The 18333-nt window shown below is 45.9% G+C and overlaps 1 protein-coding gene across 1 annotated transcript in view; it reads left to right on the top strand.

The window, feature by feature from the left end:
• Window positions 1-18333, top strand: part of KIAA0319L (KIAA0319 like) — a 53631-nt gene that overhangs the window by 15418 nt on the left and 19880 nt on the right. The window contains exons 2-8 of the mRNA XM_056846126.1: window positions 375-1060; window positions 6751-7042; window positions 8699-8800; window positions 9552-9649; window positions 10154-10241; window positions 14761-14853; window positions 15941-16073. Coding sequence (XP_056702104.1) covers window positions 375-1060; window positions 6751-7042; window positions 8699-8800; window positions 9552-9649; window positions 10154-10241; window positions 14761-14853; window positions 15941-16073 — 1492 coding nt within the window. The remainder of the gene's footprint in view (window positions 1-374; window positions 1061-6750; window positions 7043-8698; window positions 8801-9551; window positions 9650-10153; window positions 10242-14760; window positions 14854-15940; window positions 16074-18333) is intronic.

The following is an 18333-nucleotide window of genomic DNA, read 5'->3' as shown; positions in this document are numbered from 1 at the left end:
CTGCTAAATGGTACAGGTATTTTGCTCCAAGTGATATTGTTGAACTTGTATAATCTTATTATATATTTTTATGTATTTATGAATTTTAGGTATTTTATATGTTTATGTGTATTTGCTTATGGTTTTGTTAATGAGAAATAAACCAATATGACACTATAACTCCAGCGCCCCAGTGGTGGATGGCCTGCTTTGGGTGGCAGATTCTGGTATCCCCTTGAAGAGCAGCACGCTGACTATTTAGTTCATACATTTATCACTGAGGTAGAGGGCAGCTTCTGCCTTAGAAGCCATTCTCTATCCTATCTCTGTTCTTTTTGGAATGGCAAAATAATGCTTTTTGAGAACTGTTAATGGTTTTGCTTCTCTTTCCTCAGATGCAAGCTGGAACAGGAGTGCATGCCAGCCCGGGAGGCCTCTGGTGGGGGGCCACTTGAGGTCGTTGGACGGAGTCCACCTCCAGCTGCTGGACGGGTTTCATTCTGTCTATTCTTGTCGAGCGGCTTGCTGTCAGAGCCCTGACTGTGATGCTTTCTGGCTCATGGGCAAAACGTGCGTCCAGGTGAACTGCGCCAGTCCCCCCGCGTGTCGGGCGATACGGACCAACGCTACAGACTCCATCTTGGTATTTGTAAAGAAGCCCCGCAATGCATTATCCTCCCAGCCTGCGGCAGAGAGGAAAGCTCAGCTTCCTAAATGGTTGGACTCGAGGGAGGGACATGCCAGAACTAGTGCAAGGATGCGGAGGTCCTTCCGAGATCTGATGACTGGGAGAGCACACAAAGCGGATGACGTCAGGCGCTCTCTAAAGAGAGAGATAAGTTCCAGCAGTGGAAGTCCGGCGAGCCCCCCCTCTCCATCTCAGCCCTCGGATAGTAAGGACCTGGCAGAGCCTCAGTCTTCAGGGCAAGGCACAAACCTCCCCAGAGACCCTGTGAACCCAGACAGGGTCGCGCCGCAAAACGGTGAAGATTTAAAGAGTTCAAAATCTCAAAGCCCATCTCTTCCTCTGACTAATAATGTGAACAGCCCAAGCGGTCTTGCTGGGAGTGTTGCCGAGGGGGTAAGTTTTTGTCTGCAATGGTGGCATCGTTAATGCCAACAGAATTCCAGCGTACGGTATACTTATTTCTGTGATTGTCACCACACCTCTGAGAAACAGGTTGTGTTCTGTTTTCTGTGTCAGACAGGTAAACCAGGTAAGGGGAGAGTAACTTGCCCAGAACTCCCATGGTAAATCAGTGGCTAAGCTGGGGTGTAAGTCTTGTTTCCAAAAATGCGTTTAATGGGCTGTATGACACAGCTGCGTGATCAGGTATGTGTCACTTTTATCAGCAGAAAATGTGCTGTTGGGAATTTGGTGGTGTATCATTTAACAGTTTGAATGCCACCTTAATTGTCATTGAATTACTGTCACCTTCCCTGGGTAGACTGAACCACATTTTGTTACCAAAGGAGAGCAGGTGCTTGCTAAGAAAGATGGCTGCCTCTCCCTTTTTTGCCTTTGTGTCAGGTGAAGGGAGTGGCCTTCCTTTTCTGTGCAGTGATAGTAGCCGTGCAGTTAGTTATTTTGGCTGATGGTAGGGGGGAGGAGGAAATTGAGATCGGTTGGACAACCTCTTGTTGGTTTTTGTTTCCCTACCGCCATTAATGGGGACCTCTCTGGTTTCATATGGTTTCACTTCTTCTACATTTGATCTGCCTTTATGTTCATGGCACATTTTTGTCTGAACTTGGCAGGCCTGACTTGCTTGAAAACATAAGCATGTGCCTACTTGGGAATCCTGGAGGTGCCAGGGTTTTTTTGGGTTTTTTTGCAAGCTGGACCCATATGTTGTTACCCATTCGCAAGCTACATTTTCTCAGGTATCTAAGTGGGGAAGCAAATTTCACCTCATGTGCCAGCATGACGCAGTTCCTGAGTTCTCTCATGTTTGTCATATGTCTTCATTTAATTGACATGTTGCTCTGTACTTTATGGAGGTTCAGCCAGAGCGGACGTGGAGTCTGCTGGGTGCTGCTTACTTGCAGGCAGGCATGCATTAAAGGCTCTTGTCATAAGCATTGCGTACAACCCCAAGTGGCGAAACTCTGGCAGTGCTCAGAAGTCCCCTTGTTGGGCGAGTTAGAGCGTTGTTTAAGTAGGTTGCGGTTCTTGAAAGCTGATGTTTTGATGTACCTGTGCAAAGCTTGCAAGTACCAGATCACATCACACCTGTAATCTCAGAACTGCCAGCCTTGTGGAACAGGATATGGCTGAGAGCCAAAGGACGCTGCTAAGAAACTTGGGAATGGCCTAGTTTATGTGTGTAAGAATTACGTGGCTTAACTTTGTCTTTGCTGATTCAGCTGGCCTCCTGTCCTTGGCTTCCTGGCTTTATTTAGGAACTACTGTTTGATTTTTTTTATTTTTTATTTTTTGGTCTTTCATAGACAAAAACACTGCTTCCTCAAAACCTGGATCCTCTGGCCTCTTCCCGACAGGCTGTCACCTAGGAAATGATCCAGTGTGACAGCGGTTGCTCTTCAGTTGTCGCCTGAGGTTCATTCCTTCCTGCCCTGGATCTGAAGTCCCTCCAGATTCGGACTTCAGATGCAGCTCTTCTAATGGAAAGCAAGAGAAGTTGGAGCTAGGACTCCTTGTGAAGCCCTCTCGATTGAGGAGCAATTTACCTTTCCAGGTTTCTTAGCAAGAGTGCCTCTAAAGATCATGTTACGATTCGTTACCCTAGAGCAGTGGTTCCCAAAGTGGGCAGTACCACCCCCTGGGGGGCTGTGGGATTACCTAGGGGGGCACTAAGAGGCAAGGGGGCAGCAAGGGTCGCTAGAGGTGGGCCCCTTCAACTGTGTTGTTCACTAATTTGCAATAGATCAAGCTATGGCAGCATGCTGGCAAATTTGGTGGAAACTATCAGAATTTTTTCCCAGACTCTGAAGAGCTGGTACCGCTGGATCAGGTTCATCAGTTTTGTTGAATAAATTTCAACTAAAAAGTTTAATTTGATTTTGAATAGATGTGCAATTAATTTCTACTGTTTTGAAATTTTATTGTTATTATCTTCTTTAGTGTGTCATGCAAATCCCTATTTTGAATAATGCTTTTTATAGGATAGGGTAGGGGGGCGCTGGGGTTGAGTTTGTGGAACCAAGGGGGCGGTGGCCCAAAAAGGTTGGGAACCACTGGAGTATGCTTGGATTTCCAGGTCATAGAATGCTCAGTTTTGTGCAGGTTTTTAGAGATGATTCTTCACGAGCTGGTCAGAATAACAGATACAGGTGCAAGATCAGAGAAAGTCTTGTCCACACTCAAGAATCAGACGGGAACATCATCCACATAAAAGTGCTTGCAAGAAAGATGACAGGCCCAAATAATGAAATTGCTCCCAAAGTTACAGGCTGTTTGGTTGAGTGGTCTGGTCATGTTTGCAGCAATCCAAGAGAGTTTCACCAAAAACAAGGGGTTAATTTGAAAGAACTTTTGAACGTGCAAGTAGCAGCTAACTTTCGGGTGTTTTCAGAGCAAAACAAATTCCCTTCCAAGTCCATTGACTTCAGTGGACTTAAAAGGGTGTATCTCAATTGAGGACTGCACCGTTAGTCTCCTGAACACTGATCACACATGCTTACAATTTTGTTCTAACGCTTCAAGCTGGAGAAGCAATTCTTGGGGGCATGCTGCAAAATTAATAATGCATCCAAGTATTACTGGCTGGGCAAATGCGACTACTGAACTGGGAAGTTACAAATTTTGACAGCATCAGTAATCGAAGTTGAATCAGCCCGGTGGTCCCTGTAACCGATCATTGTCAGCTGTGTCAGTGGCTCTTGGGTAACCTCCCTCACTTTGAACGGCCATGTTGCTCAGCACTTTAAATCTATTTGTCCATGAGCCTTGGGCAGAGGCGAACCCATTCCCCGTCCTTGCTGCCCAAGGTCTGCCAATTAGAGACCCGAGCCAAAGTTCAAACTCAGTGCTCCGTACTCTGATCTGTTTCCCCTTCCCAAATTTCATATTGTGACAAGTTGTGGATTCTTTGCCCCCAGTTTGACTTTTTACATTTCACCACTGACTTGGCTGCAAGGAATCCTCGCTGCCATTTAGATACAAAAATCAAGTGCAGACTGAGAAGATATTTCTGCATGCTATGACTGAAACGTTCAGCTGATGCCATACAAAAGAGACTGGCTCAAGAAAGTATGCAGCATATAAAGATAAGCCCAGTTAAAGCTGAAATGTCCGGTTCTTTCTGCTCCAGGCAACCCCCCGGAATGGGGAGAGCCTTGTGAAAGAATTTTCTGATGAAAGGAAGGAAATTGTTTTCATCTGCTCTGCCGGTTTTGTTTGTCCTGGTCTGATCTGTCTCTCACGATACTGAAAAGAGAGAATATTTCACAGGGGAATAAAATGACCTCCCCCTACTAACGTCTCTGCCATGAACCTGGAGATCCTGCTGATATGAAGAAGGTGGTGTTATATGGTTACTAAAATCAGATTTGTTCATGGCATCTTTACCAACATTTCACAGTGTTGACATAGATCTTTAACTAAAGCACTTCATTTTTGTGTATCCGCACTTTATTTTTGGTTATCCGTTCAGTACATCTCTTGATCATACAGTTTGAGAGTTGGAAGGGAGGATATAAGGGATGGGTGGGTCAACATTCTTCCTCAGATAAGATGGTGTATACATTTTTTAAAATTAGACATCTATCCTATTTGAGGAGCTCACAGCACCTTATGTATGGTGCTTAATTGTCGCTTATCCAGACTGCCCCCCCCTCAAAAAAAGGTTGAAGAAAAATCTGGATAAAGAAGGGGGGGAGTAAACTAAACATATGAAAATAACCAACTGGTTTGGAGTATTTGAAGCTCTAAAATTTCCCTTACTCAAAGCGTTGCAATCTAGCCACGGTGAACGTGAACCAGAGAGCCCTAGATGTACCCTCCATTCATACAGCTTCACTAATATACGTGCATACACATGGTGCCTTCCTTTCCTAAAATGTTATTCTTCAAGTGGTAAGTGGGTTGCAACCTGATCTCAATCATGTTCCACCAGTGACATCGCAATCACTTTCTTTTTGTTGCTGAATAGGCAGGCCCTCAGCAAATCCCAGGTGCCAGGTTGCCATGCTACCTCTTTTTATCAGCAGTTATTTTATTGTAGTGTGCCTCAGCAGTTCTCAGTGCGAGTTTGAAGGATCCAATGAGTTTTTCCACCAGGGAAGAAGGGGTTCCTTTTGACCCCCCGAAGGGCTGTGTTTGATATTATGCAACCTGCATAGACAAACGCCATGTGGAGTGGGAGCTGTGCAATAAGGAGAGAATTGGCCCCAAAAGAGAGAGAGAGCTCTCTGGGTCAAACCAAAAGTTTATCATTTTGCATCAGAATGTTTTGTTGAATGACATGAACCCACATGAACACATGAAGCTGCCTTATACTGAATCAGACCCTTGGTCCATCTAAGTCAGTATTGTCTACTCTGACTGGCAGCAGCTCTCCAGGGTCTCAGGCAGAGGTCTTTTCACATCACCTACTTGCCTAGTCCCTTTAACTGGAGATGGTGGGGATTGAACATGCAGAGGGTCTACCACTGAGCCAAGGCCCCTCCCATAAACATAAAAATAAACGTGCATGAAGTTTGTCACTGTTTCTTCATATGTAAACTTATATTTACACCAGTGATACTTGTGAGCCACAGGTGGCTCTTTGATGTGCCACCTGTGGCTCTTCTGAGCACCATTCTCCCAATGTGGCATCTTCCCCATATTTCAGGAAAGTGGTCAAGGCCCTTGCCTGGGAGGCTTCTGGTTAGCAGGAGGTTCCTGCTGCCAGAGGAACAGATGAGCCGCAACGCTCCCTGAGGTGCAGGCCTCACGCCAGGGGCGGAAGTAAGCGTAGCGCTGTGGGTTGATGCTGACTGCAGATCTCAGCAAGATATAGCTTGTGCATGCTAAGTTGCATCTGCCATAAATTCCTCCTCCACAGCTGCTAATGGTTGCTGCTATTCTGCTCTTTGCACCGGCGTCCCTCTTTCTAGGAGGCCATATCCAGAAATGAATTTAAATTAGGTTCCATTTTACAGGCTGAGATAATGGTGGCTCCGGTGTCCAATGACCTGGAAAAGCGATTGCTTCAGCTTAGACATTCTAGGCAGCTTTGTTCCACCTCTGAACTGACTGGTGAAGTCAGAAGCACTTTGAAAATGCTCCACCGGAGAGCTGCAAAAGTTCTCAGTGGAGTTAGTTAGCAAAAAACCCATGTGCTTTGGCAAGAATTTGGAAGGGCTGGCAAATAATGAAAGAAAACAGAACTGGGCCAGAGAGAGAACCGGAGGAAGCCCAGAAGCCTTGTGTCACGACATGAGGAACTGTCAGGAAGTGGAAGACAGGTTGAGCTATGTCTGGACAATGCTTGGCAGGCAAAGGCTCAAAACAAACAACACTTAACTAGGGATGTTAAAGACAACAAGAAGAGTTTTTGTGTGTTTGATGGCCAAAGAAAGTCACCCTTGGGTGGGTTGGGGAGAAATGGAAATAATACCGAGCTGGCTGAGCTGCATAGAAATTGCTTTTGTATCAAGTCCAACAACAAAAGAATATGAGCATTGGTGATGTTATTGATAATTCCGGCACAGATGAGATGAGATGGACGAGAATCATGCAAGCATGTTTCAGGGCAGTTTCCCCATGTGATTATGGCTGTTCTTGCCTTTGGACAAATCCATCCATGTGTGATTTCTTCCAACTAGGCCCCTGCAGTAGCTGCTACTCCGGAACCGTCTCCTGTAGCTCCGTTCTCCAGTCCTGCTGTACCGGGGTTGGTGCCCGTTGGGGACTCTGAGAAGCCCAAGCCGTCCAACGCTTCCATCCAGCCTTTGTCTTTGGAAGAGGCTGTTCCAAGTTCCAGCACTCTTCAGGGGAAAGATACTGTGACGGTTCAGCAGGCGACCTCTGTTCCCATCGGCATTCCCACCAACGACAGTGTTACTGTGGCCCCAACCAATACTGCCACATTGCCCAGCACCGTTGCCCCAACACCGGGTAAGTGGAGTCATTTTCCGGGGAGGTGTAACAAGCCCTGCTCTCAGTGATGCTGGCCTGGCTCTTCCACTTCTCCTCTTAATCTGATTGTTCTCTTGCCAAGAGATTTTTTTTTGAATAAGGGTTTCCTCCGTGGTGAATTTAAAATAGCTAATCTTGTTACCTCGGCTCAAAGGCTGAAGATCAGATCAGAGAACAAGCGGTTCTGGAGCAGTCCTCGTGCCTTGCCTTTTCGTCTGTGGCCCACTTCCCTTGATGAAGTACAGCAAACTGGTCTACTTCACCAGTAGTCAGCGCCAGCTGAGCAATACTTTCCACTGTTTTAAATGCAGTGTAGTTATAGTTTTCAACTCTTCTACAACCAGGACCTATCTTTAGCCCCAACTTTCAATAGGATACCTGCTTGCTTGCTTGCTTGCTTTAAACTCTTCCCTTCTATTTTCTTCCTCTGCTATCTGCTTCTTCCCTTCTTGGACAGCCTGTCACACTGACTGCTGAGGTTCAGGAACCAAAAAAATGGCAGTTTTCGATTTCTTCTGACCACAACCACCACATCCCAGTGTGGTGTAGTGGTTAAGAGCAGTGGTTTGGAGCGGTGGACTCTGATCTGGAGACCCGGGTTTGATTCCCCACTCCTCCCTCCGCTTGAGTGGCAGAGGCTAATCTGGTGGACTTGGATTTCTTTCCCCACGCCTCCACATAAGGCCAGCTGGGTGACTTTGGGCTAGTCACACTCTCTCAGCCCCACCTACCTCACAGGGTGTCTGTCGGGGGAGGGAAAGGGAAGGTGATTGTAAGCCTATTTGATTCTTCCTTAAGTGGGAGAGAAAGTCGGCATATAAAAACCAACTCTTCTTCTTATGTGGGGTCTGCATGCTTGCTTCAACTTAAAATGGTTCTCGGTTTCAGCTCAAAATACTATGAATTCTCGGCATGTGTGTAAACGGCTCAGCTTTACTGCTGTATAAACAGAGGCCTTCTTTGTCAGAGAGCAGCTAAATTGGCCTTCTTTGTCTGGCCACCATTGTAAGAGAGCAGCTAGATTGTCTACTGAAATGTATCTGATTGAACCTTTCATATTCCTGCTGTGTCTGGCTGAACAGGCCTCCCCTGTTTTGCAAGTACTGGGCAAAAGAGGCATGTTTCATCTGTCCCCGAAAGAGGCAGCAATGGTTCTTGTCTGAGTCATTCTGTGAATGTTGTTGTTGTTGTTCACTTTGAGGTTCCGATCTAACCTGGGCTCTGCATTTGACAGATGGAATAGGTATGCCAATAAAAGTATTGAAATTGACAGATGGAATACTGCAGATTACCATTCCAAGGGGATAGCCATATTTATTTCATGCAACCAAGATAGTCTTGTGGCATCTTAAAGATCAACCAATTTATTTTGGCAGAAACGTTTGTGAGCCAGAGCCCATGTTGTCGAATGCATGACTTACAATATTAATGCAATAACATGCAGCTTCCTTCTCATCAAAATCCGTGTGTTGCACTATTCCGAGTTTCGGAATATTCTAGTTTGTGAAGCTGAATTGAGAAGCAAATGACCCCTTCACACAATAATTCTTTTGCTCTGAATCCAGGCGTAGGGATGAAAAATGTAACATGAATATTCCCCACCTTTACCATTTTGATTCTGATTCTCTTTCACAGTTATTAAGAAACTGGCGGTTTCTGCTGGAGACAGTGTACAGGTGACCCTTCCAAAGAATGAAGTGGAGCTGAATGCGTATGTCTTGCCTCCGCCAACTGAAGGTAGGATTTAAGTCCATGCTGCTCATTATGGAGCAGGAAGCCCTTGAAAATGCTTCTGGTACTGCTAAATGGATGCCAGTTTAATGACCGCTCAGGGTCGAGTGATGAAGTTGAGACCTCTTAACCTTATGTTTGCCACCAGGAACCTAATGTTATGGCCGCAGAGGCTTCAGGAAGAAGTTAGTATTCCACACACAGCAGCCTGTTTTGGAGCTAGCCTTTTGCACACTGCCTCTTTCCTTCTGCTGGACCCACCTTTTAAATGGCTTGTAGCCATAAAAATAAGAGCCCCGTGATGCAGAGTAGGAAGCCCCAGTACTGCAGTCCAAGCTCTGCTCATGATCTGAGTTTGATCCCAATGGAAGTCGGTTTCAGGTAGCCGGCTCAAGGTTGACTCAGCCTTCCATCCTTCCGAGGTCGGTCAAATGAGTACGTAGCTTGCTGGGGGTAAAGTGTAGACGACTGGGGAAGGCAATGGCACATCACCCTGTAAACATAGTCTGCCTAGTAAACGTCAAGATGTGACATCACCTCATGGGACAGAAATGACCCAGATGAAAATGCAAGCATCTGTAGATCTCCATGGGATGACTCTTTCCCAAAGAGCCCATGGGCTGTAAACAGTTGTGGGAATAGGAATCAATGAACTGTCAAAAAAAAAAAGAAAAAAGGACATCATTATGGCTTCTTCAAATAAAATTTTAAGTGCCTGATCTTTCATTTTGTAATTGTTTCTTCTTCTTGACTATAGGAAACTCCTATTCCTACGACTGGAGACTGATCACCCATCCCACTGATTATAGCGGAGAAATGGAGGGCAAGCACTCACAGATCCTCAAGTTATCCAAAGTAAGTATCTTGCTACTTGTGATTAAGTGCAAGAGGGAGAGGGAGGGAGAGTGACTGACTGGATGCCTTGGCACCTATAGGTCTGGAAGAGGCAAATATAGCAGAGGGTTATCTGTGCTATAGTGGAAGAGTGGGGAACAGAATAGTAAATTAATATGCTCCATCTGTAAGTAGCAAGTCAGCTCTTTAGCTGTGATTTCTGTTAAATACACAGGTAAGTTGGGAAGGCATCATAAGGAAAATTTCAAGCTGTACAATAGTGACTGGGGGATTTTGGAGTTGGAGGAGCTGCAGTGTGTGTGGTGGTGAGGTTGCATGCATGTTAAAAAACATATGTTCCTCATATGCTTGTGCTGCTGCAGCATTCCCCTGTGTGTTGTCCTTGTGTGTGCCCACAGGGTTTGGGGCATACCCTCCAGAGTAAATCGCTGAGCAACCGGCATCTTCTCAGCAGTCAGTTTTACATTGAACAGTCTAATGTTCCCTGCTTCTCTTCTTCCTCAGCTCACAGTTGGCCTGTATGAATTCAAGGTAATAGTCGAGGGTGATAATGCACACGGTGAAGGAAGAGTGAATGTGACGGTGAAGCCAGGTATGCCCATCACTGGTATTTTGTCCCTTCAGCTCACAAACTAGATGTCTTCTGGGCTTAATCATGGAGAAGTAACTCTCCACCTGAGACTGAGAGACACGTATGCTGTTTGGCATTTTAGTTGCACAGAAGTCTTTGGTTCTATTGAGGGCATGCTTAAAAAAGAAAAAGTGGTTGAGCGGTAGAGCTGTTTATTTCCCATGCTGCCTCCAGTCATTTCTTCTCTGGTCACGCCATAGTTTCTGAAGTCTTCAAAACCAGTGAACAGAACCAGTAGTGGGATGAGTGTGCACACTATGGGTAGTTGTTCTGGTTGTTTCCCACCTTCTCCTCTCTGGAGGCATCACTGATAGTTTCCACATGGGGATGAGTTTGTGTGGTTTCCCCCATTGCTGGCATGGCTGTTCTTAAAGCACAGCAGCAGCTGGGCTTCCACGTGGCAGTTTTCCCACTGGTTCTTGCCTCAGGCCCCCAGCAGCAGCCACTTCTCCATGCCTTTCCCCTTATATCTCTGCAGTGGAAAGGGACAAGAGATTTACTTCTTTTAAAATGAAAACTGGGAATTCGGGGAACCTGATGCACTTACTGTTATAGAGCTATGAAAGTGACAAAAGTGCCAGGGGGAAAAATGGATGTCAGGGGAAAACACCAAGGAAAATGGCTGCTATGTGGGCGGGAAAATCTGAACTTTCCTACCTACACAGCGGCCACCTAGGCTTTACTGTGGATTGGTTCTTGTAGGTTATCCGGGCTGTGTGACCATGGTCTTGTAATTTTCTTTCCTGACGTTTCGCCAGCAGCTGTGGCAGGCATCTTCAGAGGAGTTACTCCTCTGAAGATGCCTGCCACAGCTGCTGGAGAAACGTCAGGAAAGAAAATTACAAGACCACGGTCACACATGGTCTTGGTATTTTCTTTCCTGATGTTTCACCAGCAGCTGTGGCAGGCATCTTCAGAGGAGTTACTCCTCTGAAGATTCCTGCCACAGCTGCTGGCGAAACGTCAGGAAAGAAAATTACAAGACCACGGTCACACAGCCCAAATAACCTACAAGAACCAATGAACTCTGGCTGTGAAAGCCTTCGACAATACTTTACTGTGGACTTTCCCAAAACCTTGGAGCAAATCAGGTTTGAAAAAGATTGGAAAAAAGCCAGGGAAACCCTGGGAGGTGCATGAATACACCATGGTGCTGTAGAGAAGCACGAAAAACCTCTCAACAGCATTGAATTTGAGCAAATAACCTGTGTGGCAATGGCTACAGTCTCCAGACACTTGCCAGGCACTCATTTCTTTGAGAAGAGGAAGAGGAAATCTTGCAAAGCAGGGCTGCAATCACATTGACTATTTGTGTATCTAGCACATTTCCTCCAAAGAGTTCAAGGTAGCATATGGGGTTCTTCTCCCTTGTCTCCTTTTATCCTCACAACAGCCCTGTGAGGCAGGTTGGGCCGAGAGAGTGTTTCTGGTCCAAGGTCACTCTGCAAGTTTCATTGTGGCGGGGGGTGGGGATTCAAGCCTGGGTCTCCCAGATCCTAACCTGGCACTCCATCCGCTAGGCCACATTGGCAGAGGAGCAGATCCTAACAAATTAGCGAGTAAAGTGGAACATGGATGTGACAGGATGTGCCTAGAGCTAGATTCTTAACTGTCTCTTGAAAAAGTTTAAAAAGTTTCCCCAAATACCTTGAGTCTAGGTTGGCCAAAAGACGAAAGTCCAGTTTGTGTGGGTGGTAAGTTGTGGGAGCTGGACTTGTGTTTCCCTAGACGAAAATGCCAGTTTTAAACAGTGTTGGTTCTGTTCATCAGGCAGGGCATCCCTTTGTAAGGCCAGGAACAGGTAGTGATTAGGGCAAGGATCCCCAACCTCTTTGAGCCTCTGGGCACCTTTGGACTTCTGATATAGGGTGGTGGGCGCAACCACAAACTGCTGCCGCAGGAGGTGAAACCAATCACAATATGGCTGTCACAGGGCAGAGCGACACACACAGAGGAAGCTCAAGAGCAGAGGAGAAGAGGGGCAATTTTTAAAAAAATTGGGAAAGAGGATTGAGGGAGAATAAAACCAACACTGTGGTGGTGGCTGCTGCTAAAACAATGTTATTTTAATCTGTACAACCAACCAGAGATCTCCAGTGGCCAGTCAAAAGCCTTTCTGGGCAAGAGCCTCATCTGACTCCACCCACTTTCTAAAGACAGTTTGTGGGTGCCAAGAAAGGTGTCAGCAGGCACCATGTTGGGGACCCCCCAATATATGATACGATCGCGTTTATTTCACATAGCCAAAGGCCATTGCCCTGACCTGGATATCCCAGACTAGGCCAATCTCATCAGATCTCAGAAGCTAAGCAGGGTCAGCCCTGGTTAGTATTTGGATGGGAGACCACCAAGGAAGTCCAGGGTTGCTGTGCAGAGGAAGGCACTGGCAAACCACCTCTGTTAGTCTCTTGACATTGAAAACCCTACAGGGTCACCATAAGTCAGCTGTGACTTGACAGCAAAAAAAAAAAGGGGGGGGGGAGGCCACTACCGATATATAGTCTTCAGAATTTAACATCTTGACTCTGAGAGCTGGCTGGGGCAGGTGCCATGTTAAGAGAGCTGATCTTTTCCCACCCACGCATGTCCCATTGGATCTTTTGCCGGTCTTTCTGTAGAAGGAGCAGGAATGGGCCTATAGCAACCAGTGGTTGACATCTAGGTTGAAAAGGGCCAGGACTGGAGCTTCCCACTGACTGAAAGGCCCTTCCCCTTAATCCCAAATTGGGTGGGAGCATGTGGTTACTCACTGTAATGGAAAGGCTTTCTCTGCTGGATCAAGGCCACTGTTGGCTACTCTGGAAAGGACTCTTCACACGTCCTGGCACAAATAAGTCCTGCTAGAAGCCCCTAGGAGTTCCAGAAAGACAGGCGTGCTGAGTATTTTGCCGCAAAAAGACGACACAGTTCTTGCAGAACTTTGAATGCTTAAGCAGTTTACTGCAGACTTTCTTGGACTAGGACTTTTCCCATGTGAGTTTACACCCCAATACACTTGTTCATCTTGAATAAGATACTTCAAGAATTGCTGCTTTAGCAGCACCTAGTGGCCTTTTTGGAAATAGCTATGGCAAGAATTTTTGTGTGTGTAAAGTGCCGTCAAGTCGCAGCTGACTTATGGTGACCCCTTATGGGGTTTTCAAGGCAAGAGACTAACAGAGGTGGTTTGCCAGTGCCTTCCTCTGTATAGTAACCCTGGACTTCCTTGGTGGTCTCCCATCCAAATACTAACCAGGGCTGACCCTGCTTAGCTTCTGAGATCCGACGAGATAAGGCTAGCCTGGGCCATCCAGGTCAGGGCAAGAACAGTAGTCATGTAATGTTTGTTTTCTGTGAGAGCTCAAACTACTTCACCAGCAATCTAGGTTAGTACTTTTTCTGCCCACTTTGCAGATGGGGTAGCTGATGCTGAGAAGAATGGCTGGTTCATGGCTGAAGAAAGTTTGAACAGCCAACCATAAAATAAGAGCATGTCTATAGTGTTGTCTGACTGTTCAAAGCACTTCATGTGCATTACAATAGCCCTGTAAGGTAGATCAGTATTACTGCTGATATGAGATATTGCTGATATGAAGCGGGGACTGAGAGAGTGGCTTCTATAAGGCTGGCTGATGAGTTTGTGGCAGAGGTTTGGACTCTGAACCCATATAAGAACACAAGAAAGGTCATGCTGGATCAGGCCAAGGTCCATCAAGTCCAGCAATCCTTTCACACAGTGGCCAACCAGGTGCCTCTAGGAAGCCCACAAACAACATGACTGCAGCAGCATTGTCCTGCCTGTGTTCCACAGCACCTAATATAATAGGCATGCTCCTCTGATCCTGTAGAGAATAGGTATGTATCATGACTAGCATCCATTTTTACTAGTAGCCATGAATAGCCCTCTCCTCCATGAACATGTCCACTCCCCTCTTAAAGTTGGCAGTCATCACCACATCCTGGGGCAGGAAGTTCCACAATTTAACCCAAAGTAAGCTTCCACTGACATTTTCCCCAGTTGAACACATGAACCATGAACACATGAAGCTGCCTTATACTAAATCAAACCCTCGGTCCATCAAAGACAGTACTGTCTACTCAGACTGGCAGCTGCTCTCCAGGGTCTTTCACATCACCTCCTTGCCTAGTCCCTGTAACTGGAGATGCCAGGAATCAAAGCTGGGACCTTCTGCATGCCAAGCAGATGCTCTACCACTGAGCCACGGCCCCTCTCCCCTCCCTATGCATACTCCCAGCTTGTGCCATTCCTGAGGGTCCCTTGTCCCCTAGGAGCAGCATTTCAGGCTGCATGGGGGAGGGCAGAGGAGGCAAGGAAGCCCCATTCCCCTGATGGAAACACCTTACCCAGGGATCGCAGCCAGAGTCTGGAACTGGGGACTTCTGGTTCGTAATCCAATCTTGTAGCCTCTCAGCTGTGCCAGAATACCGTGGTGACTCTGCTGTGACTGTCACACTTCTGTCGTCCTTTTATTTTTTTTAGAGCCTCGAGTAAATCAGCCCCCCGTGGCAATTGTGTCTCCCCCGTTCCTGGAGATCTCATTGCCAACCACCTCTACGGTAATTGACGGCAGCCGTAAGTACCCTCCTCAGCCAGCATCATCTACTTTGCAGAGCAGTAGGGAAGAGGGATCGAGAAAGGCAGAGCGCCTGCTAAGGAACAGCATTCTGGATGGCCCTGCCTGATACCCCATTAGGATATTTATTCATTTAAAGTACTTCTGGCAAACCACCCCACAAACAAAGTCTGCCTAGGAAACGTCGGGATGTGACATCACCCCATGGGTCAGGAATGACCCGGTGCATTCACAGGGGACCTTTACCTTTTTAAAGTACTTCTAGACTACTTTTCTGCCGTGCTCTCGGAGCAGTTTGTCCTCTGCCATAGCCCTTCTTTCTTACTGAGACTCGAGGGGGATGACGTGATGTAAAACAATGCAGTTCAACAGCATGAGGGATCTAATAAGCAACGCAATACGACTAGGATTACAAAAATTAGAGACAGTGCAAGCAGCGCAAAAGATATCAGACATGATATGTCAACTGATGCACAGAAAATGGAATTACCATGTAGAAACAATGCAGTAAGAGCAGAATAATATACCCAATAAATACCATACCTGGTCTTGTGCCCCTTTATAAAAGCAACTTTCTGACCTGTTCTGTTATACTATAGCCCTATTCCCTTTGTAAAAATGCCCTCCTGAATAATTCTGTTCTCCTTCACTTGCGGGATGGCAGAAGTGTGAAAGCTACTTTAATGCTGGATCAGACACTTGCTCAGACTAGATTACTATTCTCTGCTCTGACAGAGGTCTCGGGCAAAGAGGTTTTTCCTAGTCCTGCTCTCTGATCCCCTTTTATTTGGATCTGCCAGGGACTGAACCTGGTACTCGACCGCTGAACTATAACCTCACTCATTTTAATTCAGCAGCCACTTTAATTCCAATTAAAAGTATCTGTTTCTCATATTATTCCTGACCTGAACCATAGATTCCCAGTTTAAAAATATTTACTTTTTTCCATTTGACAAAAACGGACATACCTGCACGACATATTGGTGTGAAGTAGATTTTAAACCCTCCTCTGGCTTCCTTATTTGCATTTATTTGGGACTGCCTTTATTCAAAGGAAATCCTAATTGGTTGTTTTTAATGCATCAGAAAGCACCGACGATGACCGGATTGTCAGCTACCACTGGGAAGAACTGAAGGGACCTTTGCGGGAAGAAAAGGTGTCTGCAGATACTCCTATTCTGAAACTGACCAATTTGGTACCTGGAAACTACACATTCAGGTAAAATGCCAAGTGTGGGAATTGCTCCTCTGTTTTGCTAGATTCTCCAGGTCCAAAATCCAGTGCTGATCCAGATTGCCGAAGCCAATGAATGAAATCAGATTTATGTTGTGTTCTTTTTTCCTGTGTTGGAATGAAGAGGCTAAGGGCCAATTCAGTCTTTTGCTTATTTTTATTACTTAGCAGGCATGAACGGTTTATTTGTGTTGGCTAACAGTTTGCAAAATAAACCTCAAGTAACTTTCTTGGGCTATGTTTTGTTTCCTCTGATCAGGGAATCTGCTGCCATTTTCATAACCTTGCAAGTTCTTATGTTAAATAGAACAAAACAAGTAGACTGTGCAAAGTGATCTGAGGGGGGGGGGGGAGTGGCAAAAATGTAACAAAAATTGGCCTTAATTGTTTCTTTCTCTAAAACACTTTCTCCCCCAGGCTACGTAATTTAAAAATGAGATTTGGCATAAAATGTCTCTTGAACTGCACCACAGATATCATAAATGGATTACTGGGTGGGGGTAAAAGGTTCAGGGGCTTAACTGGTTATTCTAATGTACAAGCACAACTGTGGATATCTTGAGATGAGATTCTGTTTTCCTTTCATAAAAGGTTCAGGTTTGCTAGAGGAGGGTTGCCCCGAGTCCTGCAGCAGCAATTCAGTTTTCTCTAGGTTTAGTTTAGCGTAGCCAGCATAATTTGGAAAGAGGATCTGGTTTTTCTTTCTGGAGGAAATATTCAAATCATGAAAAGGGAAACCCATATCGCTGATAGATTTTCAGTGCAAAAGCTAGTAAAAAAATCTTTTTTTCTAGTATACAGTGTGTAGAGCATCACTGGTCAAATGGTATGGTCCCTAGGTTTGTGTTGCCCCTTTGAAGTGCCTCCTGTTGTTGGTTCTTGATCTCAAAAGCTGTTTCCAGGGCTTCTTGGCTAATGTTTTCAAACAATAAACCATTTCGAGGCTCTTTATTTCCTTCATTTATAATCCACCATTCTTCTCAGTGGGGACCAAAAGCAGCTTACATCATTCTCTTTTTTTACTGTATCCTCACAACAGCCCTGTGAGGTAGGTTAGGCTGAGTGTGTGTGACTGGCCCTAGATAAACCAGCAAGAGCTTCCATGGGGCAGTGGGGCTTCAAACCTGGAGTCTCTCAGATCTTAGTCCGACACTCTAACTGCTATACCATGCTTGGTCACTTTTTCTAGATCTCCTAGAGAGAGGGGAAGTAGAGCCTCAATTGTGCAGGAAAACAATACGAATCCATGTTTCAAGGACTTATTGGCTCATATTTACTAAGTCTGCCCTGGACTGAGGTTTGAATTTTCGGTTGTCTCCATTGCCAGGCATTATCCACCAATGCTCACGTTAAATTGCTTGTTAAAGTTAGCCAGTTGTTTTATAACAAGGGGTTCCTTTTAGTGCTCTGAGAGCCATGTGAAATGTGTTACGTTCAGCAATCAATGCTGGCTTCAAAACCAGCTGTTTATAACAGCAAGCTGCTGTTAACACATTTGCAAGCAGTCCAATTGTTGTTCCCACTTTGCAGGGAATTTGGTAAGAGCACTTAGGAGAGATTCCCTTGGAATTCCATAAGGCAGAGTTGCCCACACCAGGGGGTTAACGCTAAATACGGAACTGTAAATTTCTCCCCCACAAACAGGAACACGTGCAAAAACATGTTGCCTGGCTCAGTAGCAGTAGTGGGGGAATGGAAAATGGTGCAGATACCACCTACTCTTGGAAAGCTGCCTCTCCCTGAGTCAGATGCTTGGTCCAGTAGGCTCCGTACTTGCTGCGGCTTGCCAAAGATTCAGAGAAATGTCTCGCTCAGCCTTGCTATGTTATATCCTTTTCAAGCTGAACGCGAGGATTCAACCTGGGGTCTTCAGTGTGTTACTACTCTGAAGATGCCTGCCACAGCTGCTGGCAAAACGTTAGGAAAGAAAATTCCAAGACCATGGTTACACAGCCCGGATAACCTACAAGAACCAATGAGCTCTGACCGTGAAAGCCTTCGACAATATTCTGGGGTCTTCTGCTTGTGAAACAGCTTCTCTGCCAATGAGCTCTTAGCCCCCTCCTCACAAAGAGGTGTTCTCTGTTGCAAAGAGAGCAACCATTTGGCTGGTTCAGTTCCAAGCTCTTCCTTCCCTTGTGAATTTGTGTAGCGGCTCCAGCTCTCCTCCCTTCCCCTCCTACCATCAGCAAATGGAAGTTAAAGGACTTGAAAGTTCCGTGGAAGCTTTTGTCAAGCATGCGGC

Source organism: Euleptes europaea, chromosome 3 (genome assembly GCF_029931775.1).
Source record: "Euleptes europaea isolate rEulEur1 chromosome 3, rEulEur1.hap1, whole genome shotgun sequence".
Taxonomy (NCBI): domain Eukaryota; kingdom Metazoa; phylum Chordata; class Lepidosauria; order Squamata; family Sphaerodactylidae; genus Euleptes; species Euleptes europaea.
The sequence above is the reverse complement of the archived record's forward strand: the minus strand, read 5'-3'. Positions and strand labels throughout refer to the sequence as shown.